The 20000-nt window shown below is 44.8% G+C and overlaps 3 protein-coding genes across 6 annotated transcripts in view; all 3 read right to left on the bottom strand.

The window, feature by feature from the left end:
* The window catches only part of spns1 (SPNS lysolipid transporter 1, lysophospholipid), a 17914-nt gene extending 13579 nt beyond the window's left edge, over positions 1–4335 (bottom strand). For both annotated transcript variants that reach the window (XM_063220650.1, XM_063220648.1), the window contains exon 1: positions 4069–4335. The gene's annotated coding sequence lies outside the window, so the exon portion shown is untranslated. The remainder of the gene's footprint in view (positions 1–4068) is intronic.
* Positions 4336–6277: 1942 nt separating this feature from the next.
* On the bottom strand, positions 6278–11584 carry nfatc2ip (nuclear factor of activated T cells 2 interacting protein). 3 transcript variants are annotated; one of them, XM_063221312.1, is made up of 10 exons: positions 11384–11507; positions 11064–11180; positions 10590–10644; positions 10225–10351; positions 9996–10085; positions 9627–9900; positions 8531–8675; positions 7868–8019; positions 6501–6650; positions 6278–6366 (listed from the first exon to the last, which is right to left on the bottom strand). In XM_063221312.1, the coding sequence occupies exons 1-10, from the start codon at positions 11411–11413 to the stop codon at positions 6355–6357; spliced, it is 1152 nt and encodes a 383-aa protein (XP_063077382.1). In that variant the 5' UTR covers positions 11414–11507; the 3' UTR covers positions 6278–6354. The 3 variants fall into 3 exon arrangements, with proteins under 3 accessions (XP_063077382.1, XP_063077383.1, XP_063077381.1); XM_063221313.1 differs by lacking the exons at positions 6278–6366; positions 11384–11507 and adding an exon at positions 11552–11584 and having other exon boundaries at positions 6414–6650; XM_063221311.1 differs by lacking the exon at positions 6278–6366 and having other exon boundaries at positions 6414–6650; positions 11384–11505.
* A 3594-nt stretch (positions 11585–15178) lies between these two features.
* The window catches only part of sgf29 (SAGA complex associated factor 29), an 8581-nt gene continuing 3759 nt past the window's right edge, over positions 15179–20000 (bottom strand). Inside the window, exons 7-10 of the mRNA XM_063221314.1 lie at positions 17920–18066; positions 16866–16901; positions 16496–16658; positions 15179–16291 (exon numbers count right to left, since the gene is read on the bottom strand). Of these exons, the coding sequence (XP_063077384.1) occupies positions 16175–16291; positions 16496–16658; positions 16866–16901; positions 17920–18066 (463 nt within the window). The 3' untranslated portion in view covers positions 15179–16174. The remainder of the gene's footprint in view (positions 16292–16495; positions 16659–16865; positions 16902–17919; positions 18067–20000) is intronic.

The following is a 20000-nucleotide window of genomic DNA, read 5'->3' on the forward strand; positions in this document are numbered from 1 at the left end:
CTTTCTCTCAAACTGTCCTGTCACTAATAAAAAAAGTCTAAAAGACCAAAAAAATATCCTTGCCCATGGTGTGAAAAACATAAGGTATGAACCTGAACCACTGACATATAATAGCAATGAACCCTAGACCATGACAGCGGCGTCAGAGAGAGTAGAGAGAGAGAGGTTCCATTGGCCCATTGTTTCCTGGTTCTATTATGGCCCCCCTTAGGCAGACCTAGGCAGACCTAAGGACTGTTCTATTCATTGTAGGAGCATTATGACACGCCCCTTTAGGCAGACTGGAACCTGGTCGCGTTAGGTGCCCATAGAAACCTATTATGTTGGCATATCTCTATAGAATATCTCTGGCGGCGTTTGAGGCTGACCGGCATACAGTGTTCTAGATCTGTGGGCAACAACGAAGCAACAGAGTGACAGACTTACATCCGAGAGAATGCAAGAAAAATGTTACCTTCTCTGTTTAAATGGGGAAGGTCAGTCAGTTGCACACAACACTAGGCAGCAATACACATGTAGCTAGCTAGCTGCATATAAACAGTATACACTAACGCTATATGCACACAGTTCTCTCAACAAAACCACCACCCGATAGTCATAATACAATAGGTGGAAGTGTGTGGTGTGGAAACACAAACACAGAGGAAGAAGGGAACATACGGAAGAAAGGTGAGGTGCGTGCATGCGTTCATGCATGTAGATCAGTGTGTGTATGAGCGTGCGTGTGTTTACAAAGGGTAACATGGAGTGCGTATTAATATGGAACCTTGCCTCCTCCACTTGCGCTTGTCTCCTCGTCCTGCCTCCTGGCCCCTCCTCCGTGGAGAAAACGATAAAGTTTCCCAGCTGTCAGCCTAGCCACAACAACTTTTGAGGGACTGTTAATGAGAAAAAAGACTCTACAATTGAGCTTTTGCAAGATATTGAAATATAATGCTGTTGTCAGTGATGTCATCATGACGAGAAGCAAGTGGAGGAGGCAAGGTCGCATATTAAAGGGACAGTTTGGTCAATTTCAACATGCAGTTGTAATGCTCACACTACCCTGGACTTGTCAGTGCCTGAGATTTTTTTTTCTTCTTCTTCAGTCGTTTCCGAGATCCTGGTCATTGTAATGGGGGCAGCTCTTTGTTTACATTTCAAAAAAACATTTTTATTTATTCCCAAAAACATCCAAAAGGTTATAAAACATCAGCAGACAACTAGCAAACAGCAGTACCTTTTGGGAAAATATTTGGAGTTGGCCTATGTTTCATTTTTAAAAAATGTAAACAAACGCTGCCCCCATTAGAATTGCTCATATCTCGGAAAGGGCTGAGCCGAAAAATGTGGCATCACCAGGTACTGACAAGTCAAGGGTAGCGTGAGCAATACAACTGCATGTTGAAATTGACCAAACTGTCCCTTTAAGATGCACTCATGGATGTGATGGGAGTGACCACCACGAGGGTTGTGGGTGTGTTCTGACTGTCAGGCCAATGAGCCGGCCTCTCCTTTCTTAATGGGGGCTCTACAGCCCCCCAAGGGGCATTGGGTTGCCCTAGTTGGGGGCGTTGGGAAGGACACAGCTGAAAGGGGGCGTGCTTAGTCACCATTGCGGGGCATTAGACTATTTTATTTTTTTAATACCGGTACTGAAGAAGGGTGTTGGCAGGTGATTTACCAAAACAGTATAATCATATTGCTCAATATCCTCCACTATTGGTGGAGGATATAAATGGGGAAAATGGTGTTGTGCACATCAATAAATCTGCTGCTATGATTATCATCACCAGACTAACATTTAGTTTGCGCCAGAGCATTGCTTTGTACCTTAAAATTCACATCCTTCTGCACATTATTGTGAATTGGGGACATGAATGAATTAGTTAAGATAATGAAGTAGCCATGGGAAAGTGTGTGTGTGTGTGTGTGTGTGTGTGTGTGTGCAGTCTCTCTGAAGTCTCCACTAACTGTTGTCTGTAAATAAGATTACTCGCCTCAAAAAACACTCAACTGTGGGGGCAGTCTCTCTCTCATGCACACACACACCATCTCTTTTGTCTTGTGCACAGGGGCACACATACACACACACACCAGGATGAGAAAGTGGACACAGCTTTGTCAGCACTGCATTGAGGAAGTAGTCTCTCACTCACTCACTCACTCACACACTCACAAACACACACACACACACACACACACACACACACACACACACACACACACACACACACACACACACTCACTCACACACTCACAAACACACAGGGAAGTTGGTCACTGTGCCAGGCACAGGGAGACAGGGGGCCCAGAAATGGATCCTCGATGCATTGGTTGTATCAATGAATTGGGGGCCCTTTCACATGACTTTGTCCCCAGGTCCAGCCAAAGCTGTCAGCAGGCCTGCACACACATTCTTACAGTCGCAACAACACCCCCTACTAAAACTCAAAGCCACCCACCTACTCCCACACACAACCACCCCCAACAGACACGCAACATCACTCACTCACACACTCACACACTCACACACACACACACACACACACACACACACACACACACACACACACACGCCTAGGGTACTCGTGACGTGATTTAATGAAACCACAGTCATGTGAGTACTATTTAGGGTGCATGTGTGTGTGTGTGACGCAAGAGCAGTTTGAAACGTTAGCCGCAGCCACTGCAGAGATGAGATGACACTTGGGGTCAATAGGCTTTATATCTACTTTAGATAATGCATTGGCCATTGTGTTTATCTCATATCGCACTGTGGTTATCTCATAACGACCTGTGTGTGTGTGTGTGTGTGTGTGTGTGTGTGTGTGTGTGTGTGTGTGTGTGTGTGTGTCTGTGGTCAACTCAGTACATAGCGGGCAGATGAGTGCAGTGTGTTTGTGTGTCATCTGTGGAGTTTGACCAGAAGTTAACTATGTGCTAATGTGTGGACCAGATCAAACAGTAGCGATTTCTACAGCTGATGCTGCAAACATTAACTGATAGTGTGTGTGTGTGTGTGTGTGTGTGTGTGTGTGTGTGTGTGTGTGTGTGTGTGTGTGTGTGTGTGTGTGTGTGTGTGTGTGTGTGTGTGGACAAGTCAGGACAGCAGCCGGCGTTCATCGATAGGTGACTGACTCACCAGAATATCCACACATACGGCTAAAATCTACTCAGCAGATACACAGCCACAGAGTAGAAACTTCACCACAGTGTTCTCAAGTCTCACTCATTCAGGAATTTTCTCACTCTCTCACTCCACACTTTGCATTTCTCACTCTGAAAAAAAGAAAGCGCAATTTGCATATTTGCCCTCTGCATTTCCTCCTTATACTTGTAATACCAGTAACATGCTTCCCTGTATGGAATGTCCATGAGCATAATGCTCCAAGCCAATATGAAATAAACTATTGTATTGCACAGATCTAATATCTTATCATTTGGATCTACCTGTAGGCCTATTCAAATATGCATCCAAAATTCCCTAAGCTTTCGTCACCTTAAATCAGAGCGCCTATCCCCGAACATAAAATCTGATTCCCACCACAAATCAAAACTTCAGAGGCTTGCTTTAACATATACACAAGTGTTAGACATTAAACACCCCCCCTGCATCCAATGGTCACCGGAAATTCTTCGTCTCAGTACCGAATAATGAGTGAAATGTAGCAGATTACAGAAGGCGGTAGTAGACAGACGACACACTGCATGTTCTAAGTTTATAACTTACTACAAAGCAGGAGTGGTCGATGGGGTTATGATGTCAAGCTGTCGGCCGCAGCCAGACGACCTGAAAGCCGGGGGGTAATTATCCAACCAAGCTGTACACCATAGACCTGAATACGGCGCCTGACACGCGGATGTGTGTGTGTGTTGCCAAGACAAGATAAAGCTGTCGGTCAAGTACTGACTCAGCAGTCATGATTAAGTCAAGCAGGTCGATTCAAATGGAAAAACGTCTGGCCTTCAGTCTCATATACAGAATTATTATGATTAGGCCTTTATATAACCTAGGTGTACATGTCCATGAAATGTCATTCTGGCCTGTGTTATTCTGGGCTGTGATGCTCGACAGCAAAGTTTTACCTTGTCACGGATGAGGAGCGGGGATGAGCGCTGACGCCCTGGCGAGCGGTGGTCTCTATCTGCGTCGCTGGTACTTCTGCGGGTTAAATGTCCGAGATTTACTTCAAAACTTTAGCGCCCCGTCTCCGTGTTCATGGCAGTCTGGTTATCTCAACAAGGCAGTCCTTTGCGCTCAGTAGACTGCTCTCATCTCTCTGGTGTCAACTGTTATTCTCTTGCTCTGGCGTTGTTTTGTTTTCACCTCGGCGCCACCATTTTGCTTTTTTTTGTTTTTCGTCAGCACTTCCGCCTTTAGTCACATGACTTCTCCACACTTCCGACTGGAGTCACATGACTCTTCCGCATTCTGCCAGACTGATGTTGGGCAACTGCACTGCCATAATATAAAATATCATTATGTCAGCTGTCTTGCCATGCGACAAGCGACAGATGACCCGTTTTTTCACACGTTGACATATTTCATTTGTGAGCGACTCAGTGGAACGGTTTTGGGTTTATAGCCTATTTATTAGTTTTGCTGTCTGACACACACACACACACACACACACACACACACACACACACACACACACACACACACACACACACACACACACACACACACACACACACACACACACACACACACACACACACAACCCCCCTTTCTTGCACACAGAGAGAGGCAGCCAGAGATGAAGAGACAGAAGGTGAATGAGAAGCTGCTTGTGCCATTACCGCTAGGGTTGCCAACTGTCCCTTGAAATGCTCAGTGGAGAGCATGCATGTGAAGAACTCCAGACAGGGCCAGTTTAATGCGCAGACTAAAAGTGGCTGTAGCCTAGGAGCCCCCACCTGCCAACATAACTGGAGAAATGTTACAAGATACAGTAGGCCTATTGATAACTTAGTCTGCAATGTCAGGTAGAGTTTTCAATGTTATTAATACTCCTCTTATGAATCCATCAATGTAATTTTGTTAAGAAATTTGACATCCGTGGGCCCATGGGGAGCCTATAGCAATCTGTAGCCTAGGTGCCCGGGGCCTTCTTAATCTGGCCCTGGCTCCAAGGGTTCATAAAGGCAGCAGAGAACATCGGACCTTTACAGCACCCGCTGCCAGAGTGCTCTCGTCTCTCTGGTGCCTATACTACAAAGATGGTTCAGGAGTAAATCAGGTTAAGAGGTAAATCATCTAATAGAAGAGCCTGGAGTCCTGTGTGTTCCTAAGAAAATGAGGACTCCAGGCTCTTCTATTAGATGATGTACCTCTTAACATAACCTGGTTTACTCCTGAACCAGCTTAGTAGTATAGGCCTCTGGTGTCAACTGCTCTTGCTCTGGCATTGTTTTGTTTTCACCTCGGCACCACCATGTCTTACAGACACATCACACCCAGCCAGGCCACAAGATGTTTGAACTGCTGCCATTTGGCAAAATATACAGGTCCATGAAAAGACGGGTCTATAGACTGGAAAAACAAGCTTTTAGCCAGCGGCCATTACCACACTAAATTATGCAACCAAAGCATAGTTTGAAAGTGAAGTGAAAGCCCTTTGGGAAACTCCAACTCCCATTGTCATTGTGACACAGCACTCCACAGCACACAAGTGAACACTGCACACAACGAAATTGCATTTATGCCTCACCCGTGCAAGGGGGCATACCCACAGCATTAATGTGAATGTGCAGGGCTGTGATATGCATGTGTGTGTATGTGTGTGTGAGGTTTGAGAAATGGTTACCGCTATGGTTACCAGTATGTGTGTGTGTTTTTTTAGTACTTTTCTAACCATATTTATTTTAATTATTTATTGATTCAATGAAACAAGGAATGCTCAATTTTGTTGCAATTGTTACAATGACAAATAAAAAGATATTCTAGAAAAAAAAAACATTATTCTTGGACAACAATAAAGGATTTATTTCTGAATTACAGAATTGCTTATTGTATGTACATCAATCACAGTCAATTGAAAAGGGAAGAACCAACAGCCCGTAAACAAGCATACAACTTAACTTATAACTTATAAATTAGTCCACAGGGCAAAGCAGATGCCCAGATTATGTGTGCATGTGCGTGTGTGTGTGTATAGTAATGGTGTCCCTGAAGGTTAGCGGTTAGCTCCTGTCACTGACTGTGTGTGTGTGGTGCTCCAGTTGTCACTAGCTCTGGTCTTTAACGAGTGTGTGTGTGTGTGTGGTGCTCTGGTCGCCTTAACGACTGTGTGTGTGTGTGTGTGTGTGTGTGCCACAGGGAGCAAGAGGAGTGTGTGTGTGTGTGTGTGTGTGGTGTTCTGGTCGCCGCTAGCTCCAGACCTTAACAACTGTGTGTGTGTGTGTGTGTGTGTGTGTGTGTGTGTGTGTGTGTGTGTGTGTGTGTGTGTGTGTGTGTGTGTGTGTGTGTGTGTGTGTGTGTGTGTGTGGTGCTCTGGTCGCCGCTAGCTCCAGACCTCGATGACGTCGCCGTCCTCCATGTCGAGGTCAAAGGGCGTGTTGCTGGGGATGACCTTTGCCCCGTCAAACAAGAAGCGCGTCTTCTTTTGGACAGCAGGGGGCAGTGCAGAGGTATAGCGGGACAGGATGGATCCTAGAGGCTCACGCTACACACACACACACACACGTATTACTATCTTAATTAGCTTTTTTGGTCTCTTATTAGTTTATTCATGATAGGACATTTAGTGATTTTTTTACAGGAAACGAGTGGAGAGAGAGAGAGAGAGAGAGAGAGAGAGAGAGAGAGAGAGAGAGAGAGAGAGAGAGAGAGAGGGGGGATGTTCGGCAAAGGACCGGGGATGGAATCGAACCCGGGTCGCCGGTGTAGCAGCCCAGTGCCCTGCCAATAGAGCCACAGCAGGGCCTGTATTACTATCTTTGTGAGGACCTTCCATTGACTCAAATTAATGTTACTTGCATTTAAAACCAGTGAATGCTAAACCATCTTTAACACTAACCAGTCAGTAAACAAATGTTTTTGCACAACAGCAAAACAACATATTTAATAGCTATAAGGACCGACCAAAATGTCCTCACAGCAAAGATGAAATGTCAGGTTTTGGTCCTCACAAGTGATATTAAAAAGTACACACACCCAGTTAGGAAGGGCAGGGGGCAGCCAACAAGTAGTAGGACAGGATAGAATGTAGAGCTCATCACACACACACACAGACACACACACACAGAGACACACATACACACACACACACACACACACACACACACACACAGACACACACACACAGAGACACACATACACACACACCGTCCATTTCTACTATATCTATTCTCCAGTCCTCCATTGTGCTTGTGGCCTCATGATGACTTGTCAGGATGTCATTGATGATGGAAGTTTAATTCAATACCTCACAGACGCCCAATTCAAAGGTCATTTTCTCATTGGCATTTGGGATGCTAAATGGAGAACAGCCCCCCCCCCGAAAGCTGCTCTGCCTAAGCTGACAGCGGGGAAACTTTATTGTTTTCTCCACGGAGGCGGGGCATCAGTGAAGAACGGGGCCACAAACACAAGTCGCACACACACACACACACACACACACACACACACACACACACACACACACACACACACACACACACACACACACACACACACACATACACATACACACACACACACACAGGAAGTGAAGGGGGCAGCAGACATACAACCTAGACGCGTGCTAGTGTGTAATGCATGTGTGTCTGAGTGTGTATGTGTGCGTGTGCGTGTGTGTGCGTGCGTGCGTGCCCGCATGTGTGCGTGCACACGCGTGGTGTACTCCTTATGCCACACAAGTGTGTGTGTGTGTGTGTGTACCTTGTGTACAGTGTACTCCTTGTCAGAGCCCTTCTCTTTGCCTTGCAGTCGCACGGTGATGACATCATCGGCCTGCTGCTGTCCCTCTCGGCAACCGTCGGCACGACTACCATCCTCATCGTCTCGCACCTCTTCACTCAACACCACGCAGTCTGAACACACACACAAACATATACATACTATAAGATACAGAGTCCAGACAGACAGACAGACAGACAGACAGACAGACAGACAGACAGACAGACAGACAGACAGACAGACAGACAGACAGACAGACAGACAGACAGACAGACAGACAGACAGACAGACAGACAGACAGACAGACAGACAGACAGACACACACACACACACACACACACACACACACACACACACACACACACACACACACACACACACACACACACACACACACACACACACACACACACACACACACACACAGGAGGTCCCATGCCAGTGCAGCAAGGTGCTTTACTAGCTACTGCATAGCAGCAGCACACGGTTCAGTTCCCACATTGACTTGGCACCATGCGACACGAATGCGGAGCAGAAGCCATCAACAGCGTTGTGGACACAATTTCCAACATCGTGATTTCGCAGTAGGCATGCCATCAAGAATGAGCCCAAAGACTGACTTGCACCAACACACACATCCCATACCGATGATGTCAGCGATGCCGAGTCCTAGCTGGCCAATAGTGTTAGAGGTGTTGAGCTCCGCCTCGCCGTGCAGCAGCAGCAGGCTGGAGGGCGGGACCTTTAGCTTCAGTGACAGCTCTTCCACCGCATGTTTCAGAAGCGCTGTCTGCAACACACATACACATAAATATTATAATAATAATAATAATAAATTTTATTTTTGAGCGCCTTTCAAGATACCCAAGGACACTTTACAATCAAAACAAATACATAACAGTAGGGAAAGTAAAACAAAGCTTCAGTGAATTAACAATAGGAGAGTAATTAAAATGCAAAAATATTATAGAAATAAAAGCACAATGATGATTGATTGATGATTTTATTATGCACGCACACACGCACGCACACACGCACGCACGCACGCACGCACACACTATGTAATATAACAAATAATTAAATTCCTTCAGGATTAATGAAAGAACTCCTCAACTGTACACATGTGCATACATACAGTACACACATGAAAACCTTTATCAGCTGTATGGGGTTCTCCAGCTTCAAATTCCATTACATTTCCATGACTTCCCCCAACTATAAAACTGAATTATAACACTTCTTGTATTAAGTCTTTGAGTACCATGAGTACCATGCAATACAAAACAGATGTATTGCTATTATTATTATTATTATCAAAGGCAACCATTCACATATTCATTGTGTGTCTGCTGTGTAGCCTATCTTTAAGGCAACGGTGGGGAACCTTTTCCATTTGAGGTGCCACTTAAAATTCCTCCGTGTTGTAAAAGTCCTCCAAGGGCTGTGCTTTGAACATAAGCCAAGATTTCCCTCTGCACTTTAGGCCTATATTGAAAGCAGCCACCTTCAAACAGACCCCACCTTCTGTAGGTCTCATGAATGTAACTTAATATTACAAATGTAATTTCTAAGATTCCTTTACAAAATATATTATATTTCATGTGAAGCTGCATAACATTAAGATTTTATCGGGGGCCGGATAAAATTACTTCAAGGGCCGTAAATGGCCCTCAAAACATAGGTTCCCCATACCCACTTTGAGGGGACTTGTGTGTCTGGGTGTGTGTGTGTGTGTGTGTACCTGTGCTACTTGTATTCGGTGTATGTCTGCTCTGTGGCGTATCTTTAAATTGACCAGTCGTGCTGGTGTGTTCTCCTGCTGCTGCGAGCGTTTTGATTGGCTAGATTTCTTGCGAGGGCGTGGCCTGTCTACAATGGCGATGTCCGCATCATCAGACTCCTCTCCATCATCTTCTTCCTCCTCCTCTAATTGGCTAGCTGCCAGAGCAAGGCCCGGCCTCTCTGGTGACGGACGCAGCAGGGAGCCAAGCACATCCAGCTTCTTGTTCATCTCCCTGTCACACACAGACATACAATATAAGGAAAGCTGACTAGACGCTGTAGAGAAAGTGTCAGTGCGTGCACACAAGTGCGTGTGTTTTGTACTCACGCTAGTTTGCGGTTGGGCCGCCGCCGTGCCTTGAGTGGTGTGGAGGGGGAGGGGGGTGGAGAGGGGGAACGCCTCAGCACAGTCCTAACACTAAAACACACACACACACACACACACCAACAAGATGCATATGGTAAGCATACAGCAATACATTGTCATAATATTATAGGGGGCACTGTGTTGACTCATGGTTTGTGTGTGTGTGTGTGTGTGTAGTGTGTGTACTCACGTTGGGTTTTGCGTGGGTTTGGTGGTCTCCTCGTCAGAGTCATCTGAGAGTTCGATACACATCGACACATTGGCTCTCCTGGGGGACTTCCTCTGCACTACCACCTGAGGGGAAGGAGTCTCTGGCTCTGTTTACACACACACACACACACACACACACACACACACATTACTATATACAAACTGATAAGCACAAACACACAATTATACACAAATACACACAGGGGAGGGGCTCATGGCTCTACACACACATCTACTCGGTTATACACGAAAACACGCTAAACAAACACACGTACACACACTTACTAAACTATACAACTATTAAACTATCACATCCACCTGCTGCTTGCTCTCTCCCCCACCTACCTGGGAAGCCTTCTGGTTCAAACGGCTCTGGCTGCAGCTTCAGACCGCTGTCCACCTGCAGGACACAATGACAGCTTAACACCAATATAATAACAATAACAGACCCACTATCCATGAGGGGCCTATACTACAAAGCTGGTTCAGGATAAGTTAAGGTGAAGTTAAGCTGTAAATCATCTAATAGAAGAGCCTGGAGTCCTCATTTTCTTGAGAGAAGCTCATGTATCAGATAGTTTACCTCTTAACTTAACCTTAACTTATCCTGAATCAGCTTTGTAGTATATGCCCCTGTTGTTCTACTAATCCAAAACACATAGCCACCACCTCCCAACCTTCAACAATAATATGAGAAGTGCAGATGAGCTAGGGAAGAGATGGACTGTCCAGCAGAGCAAGAGGGAGAGTTGAAGTTGAAGGAGAACCGACGTTGAACAGCTATAAACTATCCACCATAGCATTAAAGAAGTATTTCACCTTATTGGAGTAAATATTAACTGCAGTGATGGCCGAGGGGTCGAGAATGCGACGCCGCTTGGGTCGCGGCTTCGAGGGGACACGGCTTCTCTCGCCATCGCTGTCACTGTCAGAAATCTGTCAAACACACAATATACAGTCTCAAGTTAGCCGGCCTTGTTAACTGTAACTTATCCAAACACTGCTACTTTATACAGCAGGCACATATTTACTGACCAAGTGCTCTCTATGACAAAAGTGATGTGGGCTACTGTGACAGGTAAACAAGAAACAACAGGTTAACAACACTTGGCGCTAATTAGTTCTCTACAACTACAAACCGCTGCTGTTCCCTTCCGTTTGGGATCCATATCACCAAACTACAGTTCTCTTGTAAAACTCAAACGTCTTCTCTGTCATTCAAAGGCAAAAGGGAGCTTTGAGAAGTGTGAGGTAAAACAATATAGTGTTTTAAGCTAGAACCGCTAGCTGGACAGATGCTCACTCACCAGAGTTGCCATTTTTGTGTACTGCTGACAGCGCGCGACTTTCCGTCGTCAAGACAAACTGACCAATGGGAAAGCCTGACACAGAACTGACAGGAAGTGAAAGTCAACAAAGGTTCTGATTGGATGAAATCCTAAGCGAGCTCTTCAGCGTTGACGTCAACTTGTATGCGGCGTTTGGACTTCCGGTTCGATGGCGATTTTTTACATTGCAAAACGCCATAGAGATTCAGGTTTGGCAAAAATATAAGTTGCACGGCAACAACGAACGTGTCCCCGCATCCCTTTCTCATTAGTGGAACGGATCGTATCATCATGTTGGTGTATTCACATGCTAAATCATGACGATTATAATTCAATATTGCTAACCCCTTTCTGATCATTAAAACTTCCGAACTACATACTTTCCTTTGGTTGCCATGGGTACAACCTTCCGCACGTACATGCCGTTAGATATAGGGTGCATCCCAATATGTGTCCTTGCCTCCTCCACTTGTGCTTGTCTCCTCGTCCCGCCTCCTGGCCCCTCCTCCGTGGAGAAAACTATAAAGTTTCCCAGCTGTCAGCCTCGCCACAACAACTTTTGAGGGACTGTTTTTCATTCACCATCCCAATTGCAAATGAGAAAAAGACTTTACAATTGAGCTTTTGCAAGATATTGAAATATAATGCTGTTGTCAGTGATGTCATCATGACGAGAAGCAAGTGGAGGAGGCAAGTGGAGGAGGCAAGGTCACATATTGGGATGCACTCACAGGCGCCGCTTCTGTAGTCGCCAAAAGCTTCCGGGTTTAGCATATGGACGCAACAACGGGTCTTTCTCAAATGCAAGGCCAGTGTCCTTCCAAGTGTACCAGCCTAATTAGTCACGCCCAGTGATTGGATACCCTTTATTAGTCATACCCAGTGATTGGATATTCTGTAGAGTTCACCAAAAAGTATCCAATCACTGGGCGTGACTAATTAGGCTGATACACTTGGAAGGACACTGGCCTTGCATTTGAGAAAGACCCATCGTATCAGAGAGGATTTATAGAGCTCTTCAGCGTTGACGTCAACTTGTATGCGGCGTTTGGACTACCGGTTCCATGGCGATTTTTTACATTGCAAAACGCCATAGAGATTCAGGTTTGGCAAAAATATAAGTTCCACGGCAACAACGAACATTAGCGTGTCCCCGCATCCCTTTCTCATTAGTGGAACGGATCGTATCATCATGTTGGTGTATTCACATGTTAAATCATGACGATTATAATTCAATATTGCTAACCCCTTTCTGATCATTAAAACTTCCGAACTACATACTTTCCTTTGGTTGCCATGGGTACAACCCTCCGCACGTACATGCCGTTAGATACAGGCGCCACTTCTGTAGTCGCCAAAAGCTTCCGGGTTTAGCATATGGACGCAACATCGTATTTATGTCGAAGTTTGACACAAAATGATCAACCATGTCATACCTACAGCCTATTTTTAACACCCTCGACAGTTTGCGGGGGTTCGCTAAGCGCGTGCTTGCACTCGGAGCTTATTTGAAATTTACCCCTATTCATTCTCAATGGAGGCCGGAAGCCGATACGAACCAGGAAGTCCTTAAATGCTAACATGAAAGACTACAATCTACTACATGCTTCCGCGTTACTGAAGAACTCTATAGAGGAGAGGCCAAACTGGCAGCTTCTTCCGGGTGGTACTGTCCACGGGGCGGCGATGTTCAAGCAGAGGAGAGCCGTCAGAATGAATGGGGGTCCTATGAAGCTCCACAATAGACGCAACTGATGTGTCGGATAGGGAAGGTCACCGGTTTTCATTTTATTTTTCCTAAAGGAAGTGTAAATTGCCCTTCCAAATGGCATTTGGTTTGATTTTTTAAACTCATTGCATTTTTTTTTTAAAAACACGCATTTTGTGCATGAATAACGTGAAACTCAATTACCCAGAATGCTGCACGTGAGCTCTCTACCCGGGTGATTCTGGAAAACAAACATGGCGGCAACTCGCTTTACTACCTTAAAAATGTGTTAATCCGACGCTAGATTTCTTAACTGATGAAAATCGAAGGCAGAAATCAACATTGTAGTGTCTAAATATGAGGTCGATTGGTCTATTTGTGGCGTACATCACGATCGGCCGAGTTGTTGGCCTCACGTTTGTCAGTTAGCTTGTGGCTAGGCTACGTCTCGCCGACGTTAGCATCCGGTTTAGTTCCCCATTCACCAATTGGATGTCGTCATTTCCTTAGCTAGAAGCTAGTGAAGACTGACTCACAAATGTCGAGGCTGTAAGAAACTAGACGGATATAACTCCTAGGTTACTGTGTTTTAAATTTTAATGTTTAATTTGCAGTCAGAGACGACCGTAATATGTTCAGGTTTCAGCTGCTAGGGAGGACTTATTGTGGGCGATTAGCCCCAGCCCAATAGGGGAACCCCAATCTGCTCTGTCTGAACAGCGCCCCTATAAAAATCCATTGAACTGCGGCCAAATTTTGTATAATGGGGCGAATAGCCTGTGGGACGGCTATAGGTAGAAAGGCTATGATCGTATTTATGTCGAAGTTTGACACAAAATGATCAACCATGTCATACCTACAGCCTATTTTTAACACCCTCAACAGTTTGCGGGGGTTCGCTTGGCGCGTGCTTGCACTCGGAGCTTATTTGAAATTTACCCCTATTCATTCCCAATGGAGGCCGGAAGCCGATACGAACCAGGAAGTCCTTAAATGCTAACATGAAAGACTACAATCTACTACATGCTTCCGCGTTACTGAAGAACTCTATAAAAGATCTCATTAAGAGATCTGAGAGCTCTTCAGCGTTGACGTCAACTTGTATGCGGCGTTTGGACTTCCGGTTCGATGGCGATTTTTTACATTGCAAAACGCCATAGAGATTCAGGTTTGGCAAAAATATAAGTTGCACGGCAACAACGAACATTAGCGTGTCCCCGCATCCCTTTCTCATTAGTGGAACGGATCGTATCATCATGTTGGTGTATTCACATGTTAAATCATGACGATTATAATTCAATATTGCTAACCCCTTTCTGATCATTAAAACTTCCGAACTACATACTTTCCTTTGGTTGCCATGGGTACAAGCCTCCGCACGTACATGCCGTTAGATACAGGCGCAGCTTCTGTAGTCGCCAAAAGCTTCCGGGTTTAGCATATGGACGCAACATCGTATTTATGTCGAAGTTTGACACAAAATGATCAACCATGTCATACCTACAGCCTATTTTTAACACCCTCGACAGTTTGCGGGGGTTCGCTAAGCGCGTGCTTGCACTCGGAGCTTATTTGAAATTTACCCCTATTCATTCCCAATGGAGGCCGGAAGCCGATACGAACCAGGAAGTCCTTAAATGCTAACATGAAAGACTACAATCTACTACATGCTTCCGCGTTACTGAAGAACTCTATTACATTGTTGTTCATATTTAACTCTGACTCTAGTGCAAACTCTGTTTCAGAGTAATACAGATCGAATTATTTTATAAGGGCGATAATAATAGATTAGATTACATAAGGTTAAACTTTATTTATCCCCAAGGGGGATTCTTTTTCCGGGTAAAAATAAAGTATATATATATAAAAAATAATGCATGCAGTCAAGAAACTTTTTCATCATAAAATGTTTTTTTTATTCTTCAAAAACACAACTATGCATGGCAAATCAAAGACAACAAAAGCACAGTCATAATTATTTACATTAAACAAGAGAAGAATAGATATAGAATAACACAGGTAACCTGTCTTGAGGGCAGCCCCCGATATAATTTTAATGTTATGCGGTTTCACATGAAATATGACATGTTTTGTTAAGAAATGTTAGAAATAATATTTTCAATACAATTAAGTTACATTTTCTGGGGAACAAGTGAAGGTGGGCTCTGTTGCAAAGGTGGCCACCTTCAATATAGGGATAAAGTGCAGGGGGAAATCCTGGTTTGTGTTCATATTACGGCCCTTGGAGGACTTTATAATATTTGAAGTGGCCCTCGAATGAAAACGGTTTCCCACCCCTGGGGGCCTATACTACAAAGCTGGTTCAGGAAAGGTTAAGGTTAAGTCAAGAGGTAAATCATCTAATACAAGAGCTTTTCTTAAGAAAATGAGGACTCCAGACTCTTAGAGGATTTACCTCTTAACTTAACCCTAACTTATCCTGAACCAGCTTTGTAGTATAGGTCCATGGAATAACATGTGTGTCATTGCTTCCCCTTGTTACCCCTCCTCCTCTGTTCATTTCTTTGTGCTCTTTGCAGATCACAACGTATCCTGACTCTCTCCTCTCTTCTCCTTTCCTTTCTCCCCTGCTCTCCTCCTCTTTGCTTCTCTCCTCTCCTCTACCTGCTCCTATGCTCTCCTCATCTCTCTGGTGTGACAGGCCTCTCTTTCTCTCCTCTCCGTTTCTTCGAGGGTCAATACACACATCTCTCCTTCTCTCCTCTCCTCTCTTCACTTCACTTCTTGTTCTCTCCATTTCTTCTTCTTTTCTTCGCACGTCAATACACACATCTCTCCTTCCCTCTCTCCTCTCCTCTCCATTTCTTCTTCTTTTCTTTTCAGGTCAATACACATCTCTCATTCTGTCCCTCCTCTCCTCTCCTGTGCTCTCTTCACTTCTTCTTGTTCTCTTTGCAGGCCACTACGTATCTCTGGGCGACGTTGAGAGGGGGCGAGTAGCCGTCAGCGTACGAGGTGTCTTCAAACAGCACAGAGTAGTCATCCTGGGGCTGAACACACACACACACACACACACACACACACACACACACACACACACACGCACACGCACACACAAACACATTAGTAAAGAGAAGTCATCAGAGAGAGAGAGAGAGGAGAAAGAGAGTTTGGGAGTCCGTTTACCCTGGCTCAATTAACGCATGTAGTTTGTGTGTGTGTGTGTGTGTGTGTGTGTGTGTGTGTGTGTTTACCCTGTGCGGCGGTGTGTGTATGAGTGCCCTGTAGAAGCATGTGGTCTGGGGGTAGAGGGCGAGCACTAGCTGGTCTTTGCTGAAGAGCGCCTCAGGGTCCGTCTCGGGATTGGCCTTCCACTGGGGCAGAGGGATGATGCGACGCCGAGATAGAGTGTGTCTCCTACACACACACACACACACACACACACACACACACACACACACACACACACACACACACACACACACACACACACACACAAATACAAATGTGTCAGCATTGATTGGTGTGTGTGTGTGTGTGTGTGTGTGTGTGTGTGTGTGTGTGTGTGTGTGTGTGTGTCTGTGTGTGTGTATTTGTGTGTGCGTGTGTGAGGCAGTCACTCACTCTTTGCCCTCTTCGTCGATGTCGTCCACCTCGTACCTGAAAGCAGCAGAGAAAACACCCTCATGTAAAAACGCAGAGCTGTGCACAGGACACTAGACCAGTAGATGAAGTAGTGGGGCTTTGAACTGTTTCAAGGATTGAAAACCGAGAACTGTTTCCATTTTACTTGGACCCGAAATGAAACCAGAAACGTTATTATTTTTTATGTTCTGTAACAGAAACGGAAACTTATTTAAAATAATGGTAACCGGTTAATGCTGTCTTTTTCATGGTACACTCTGCAGGAAATTGTCAAAAAGGTACTGCAACTATGCTGCTCATTGAAACTGGGTTGCCTATTGCCAAATTTGATGTTTTCATGAAAGTTTACTAAGTAATGAACTAATATTTTCTAGTATGGCCCAAGTACAGTCATTTTTGCAGCTAAAAATAGCTATTTCTGGAATTTCAAAATGGCGGACCATGGAAAGATCCCCCTTTTCATTTATGAAAATTTTTTTCCAGTCATAATGAATACTTAGAATTTCATGGTGGTGGTAAGTATTCATGAAACAGGTAACATTAGTGAATGGGTAGGATGAATTCTGGAAATAAATAACTACAATTTTGAGACAGTGTACCTTTAAATATGACAGATTTTGTTGTTGCCCACTGAGTGGCAATGCCACGTGACTTCATAATGCCATTGACGTTTGTGTTGAAAATCCTTCCATTAATTACAAACAACACGTTTGATATAATAATCGTTTTGAATTGTTCCATTATTTTATTTCATGAAGATTGTAATAGTATTGCATTTGGTTTAAGCTAGATGAGTCATCATTTTTTATAACATAACTTTTCTTTTTACACATAAGGCATACTTGAAAACCACATGTGTTTTCCTAGAAGACATTTTCATGATTGTTTCTTCTGTGTGTGTCGTACTTGTTAGTGGAGTGGTTGTAGCTGGCCACCTCTGGTGTGTGTGTGTGTGTGTGTGTGTGTGTGTGTGTGTGTGTGTGTGTGTGTGTGTGTGTGTGTGTGTGTGTGTGTGTGTGTGCGTGCGTCGTACTTGTTAGTGGAGTGGTTGTAGCTGACCACCTCTGCCAGTATCCACTGCTCGTCTCCGTCCACGGCCTTGACACGAGCGGCCACTTTATCCCCCTGCTTAGCCACGTAGTCCCCGCTAGCTGCCATCGCCCCACACAGAGGAGGGGGACTGGAGAGAGAGAGAGAAGGAGAGAGAGAGAGGGGGAGAGAGAGAGAGAGAGAGAGAGAGAGAGAGAGAGAGAGAGAGAGAGAGAGAGAGAAAGAGAAAGAGAGAGAGATAATAAAATAAGTGTGTGTGAGAGAGAGACAGAAAGGGTGTCATTGTGTATTGCTATGTGTGTGTTTTTTTTAAAAAATATATATATTTTTAGGGCTTTTGTGCCTTTACTTTGTGACAGGACAGTGAAGGAGAGACAGGAAACGAGTGGGGAGAGAGAGAGACGGGGTAGGACTGGCAAATGACCTGGGCCGGAATCGAGCCCGGGTCGTTGGCAAAGTAACCCAGTACCCTACCACTCGGCTACGGTAGGGCCGCTATGTGAGGGTTTTGTGAGTGTGTGTGTGTCAGTGAGATATACATCTCAATTGACCCAGTCGGCAACTCTGGGCCCACCAGTGCTTAATTTGTCAAGTCGGAGGTCCCGGAGCGCTGAGGAGGTGTAGCTCCGGGACCTGGTGGGGGGGGGATCGAACAACCCCGTGAATGGGGATGTATGCGCAATATCAAATACAACTATGCAACGGTATAAATAGGCTACCTGCTACTGAGTGCTGGGAATATTCTAATTTCATTTGGGAAAATGGACAGTGGCATGCAGGCCAATGCCAAAAGGAAAGTTAGTTTGCTCTGGTAAACGCAGCATCACACATCCTTTATCTGTAGACCTACGTGCCGAGAGCAAATTCGGAAACATGCAGTAGCACCGAATACCCTGCGCAGTTTTATACTCTCTGCATAACCATATAAAATTAATAGAACGCAAAGCCCAGATCACATTTGCTGGTCCCCTTTTCTATTCGTCATTAGGACTAATGTTGAAGTAAATTTAGACTGATATTTAGGCCTATAAAAACCCCTCGATATCCCTCGACACTTTAGGCCTATAAAGTGCCCTCGATCCCCACTCATTCAGTTACATCTCCAGTCACTGAATAGAAATGCAGTTACTAAAATGAAACCATGCACCTGAAAATATAAGGTCTGAAATGTATTTTTTATGAAGCATAGCACCATTGTGCATTACACACAACGAGCAAACAAGAACTCAATTTTAAAAGCCAACAACAGGTGCGCTCAGTAGGCTATAGAGCTCGAAAGTCCCGTCCCTTAGTTCCGCGTTTCACGGGACCTAAGCTGAACATCTAACAACGTGGTAGCGAGTAAATATCTTCTGATCTCAGTCATGATATGCGCTGGGCTACAAATATGCTGTTTAAGATGATAGATAAAGATTATTCATGCAGAAGTATCAATGTTTTGTTCCGAGGCCGTCGGCATGAAAAATGTGAAGAAACACAGCTTTCTAAAAAATGTGGGGGTTCGTACGAAAAATTAAGCAAAAATATCAGAAACAACATATATGGAGCTCGTGGTACAACTCGAAGCCGATCAAAATGCCATTTTAATACCGCCATTGGATTACATGCTACGATTTTCGGCTAAAAACGCCGTTGAGGTCCCATGAAATCGGGGGAAGTGACGTCACTTTCGAGCTCTATAGGCTATTCAGTCTTCAGTAGCCTATTCAGAACGCATTTGAACACGGAGTTCGTATCACAAATGTCACGATATCACTGACAGACGTTGGAATGATAGGCTTGAGTCCGTCAAGTCGTGCCGCTTGTCTTAAACTGGCGCACTCTTTCAATTTTCGATTGCGTCTTTGACAGCCAGACATGGAGCACGAGGTTACCACGGGAGTGGAGAAATAGGCAGGAAATATCCACAACTTCGCTGAATAAATATCCTTTGAACTGTGTACAGCAATCGCAGATGATTAAGCTTCTTGGATATTTTGTAAAGGTTAACTTGTCATTAACAAGGAAAGGTGCTTTCAATCCCCCTCGAGAATATGCGTTGTGTCTTCAAATTTCCACCTGTCA

The sequence above is a fragment of the Engraulis encrasicolus genome, chromosome 17 (assembly GCF_034702125.1).
Source record: "Engraulis encrasicolus isolate BLACKSEA-1 chromosome 17, IST_EnEncr_1.0, whole genome shotgun sequence".
Taxonomy (NCBI): domain Eukaryota; kingdom Metazoa; phylum Chordata; class Actinopteri; order Clupeiformes; family Engraulidae; genus Engraulis; species Engraulis encrasicolus.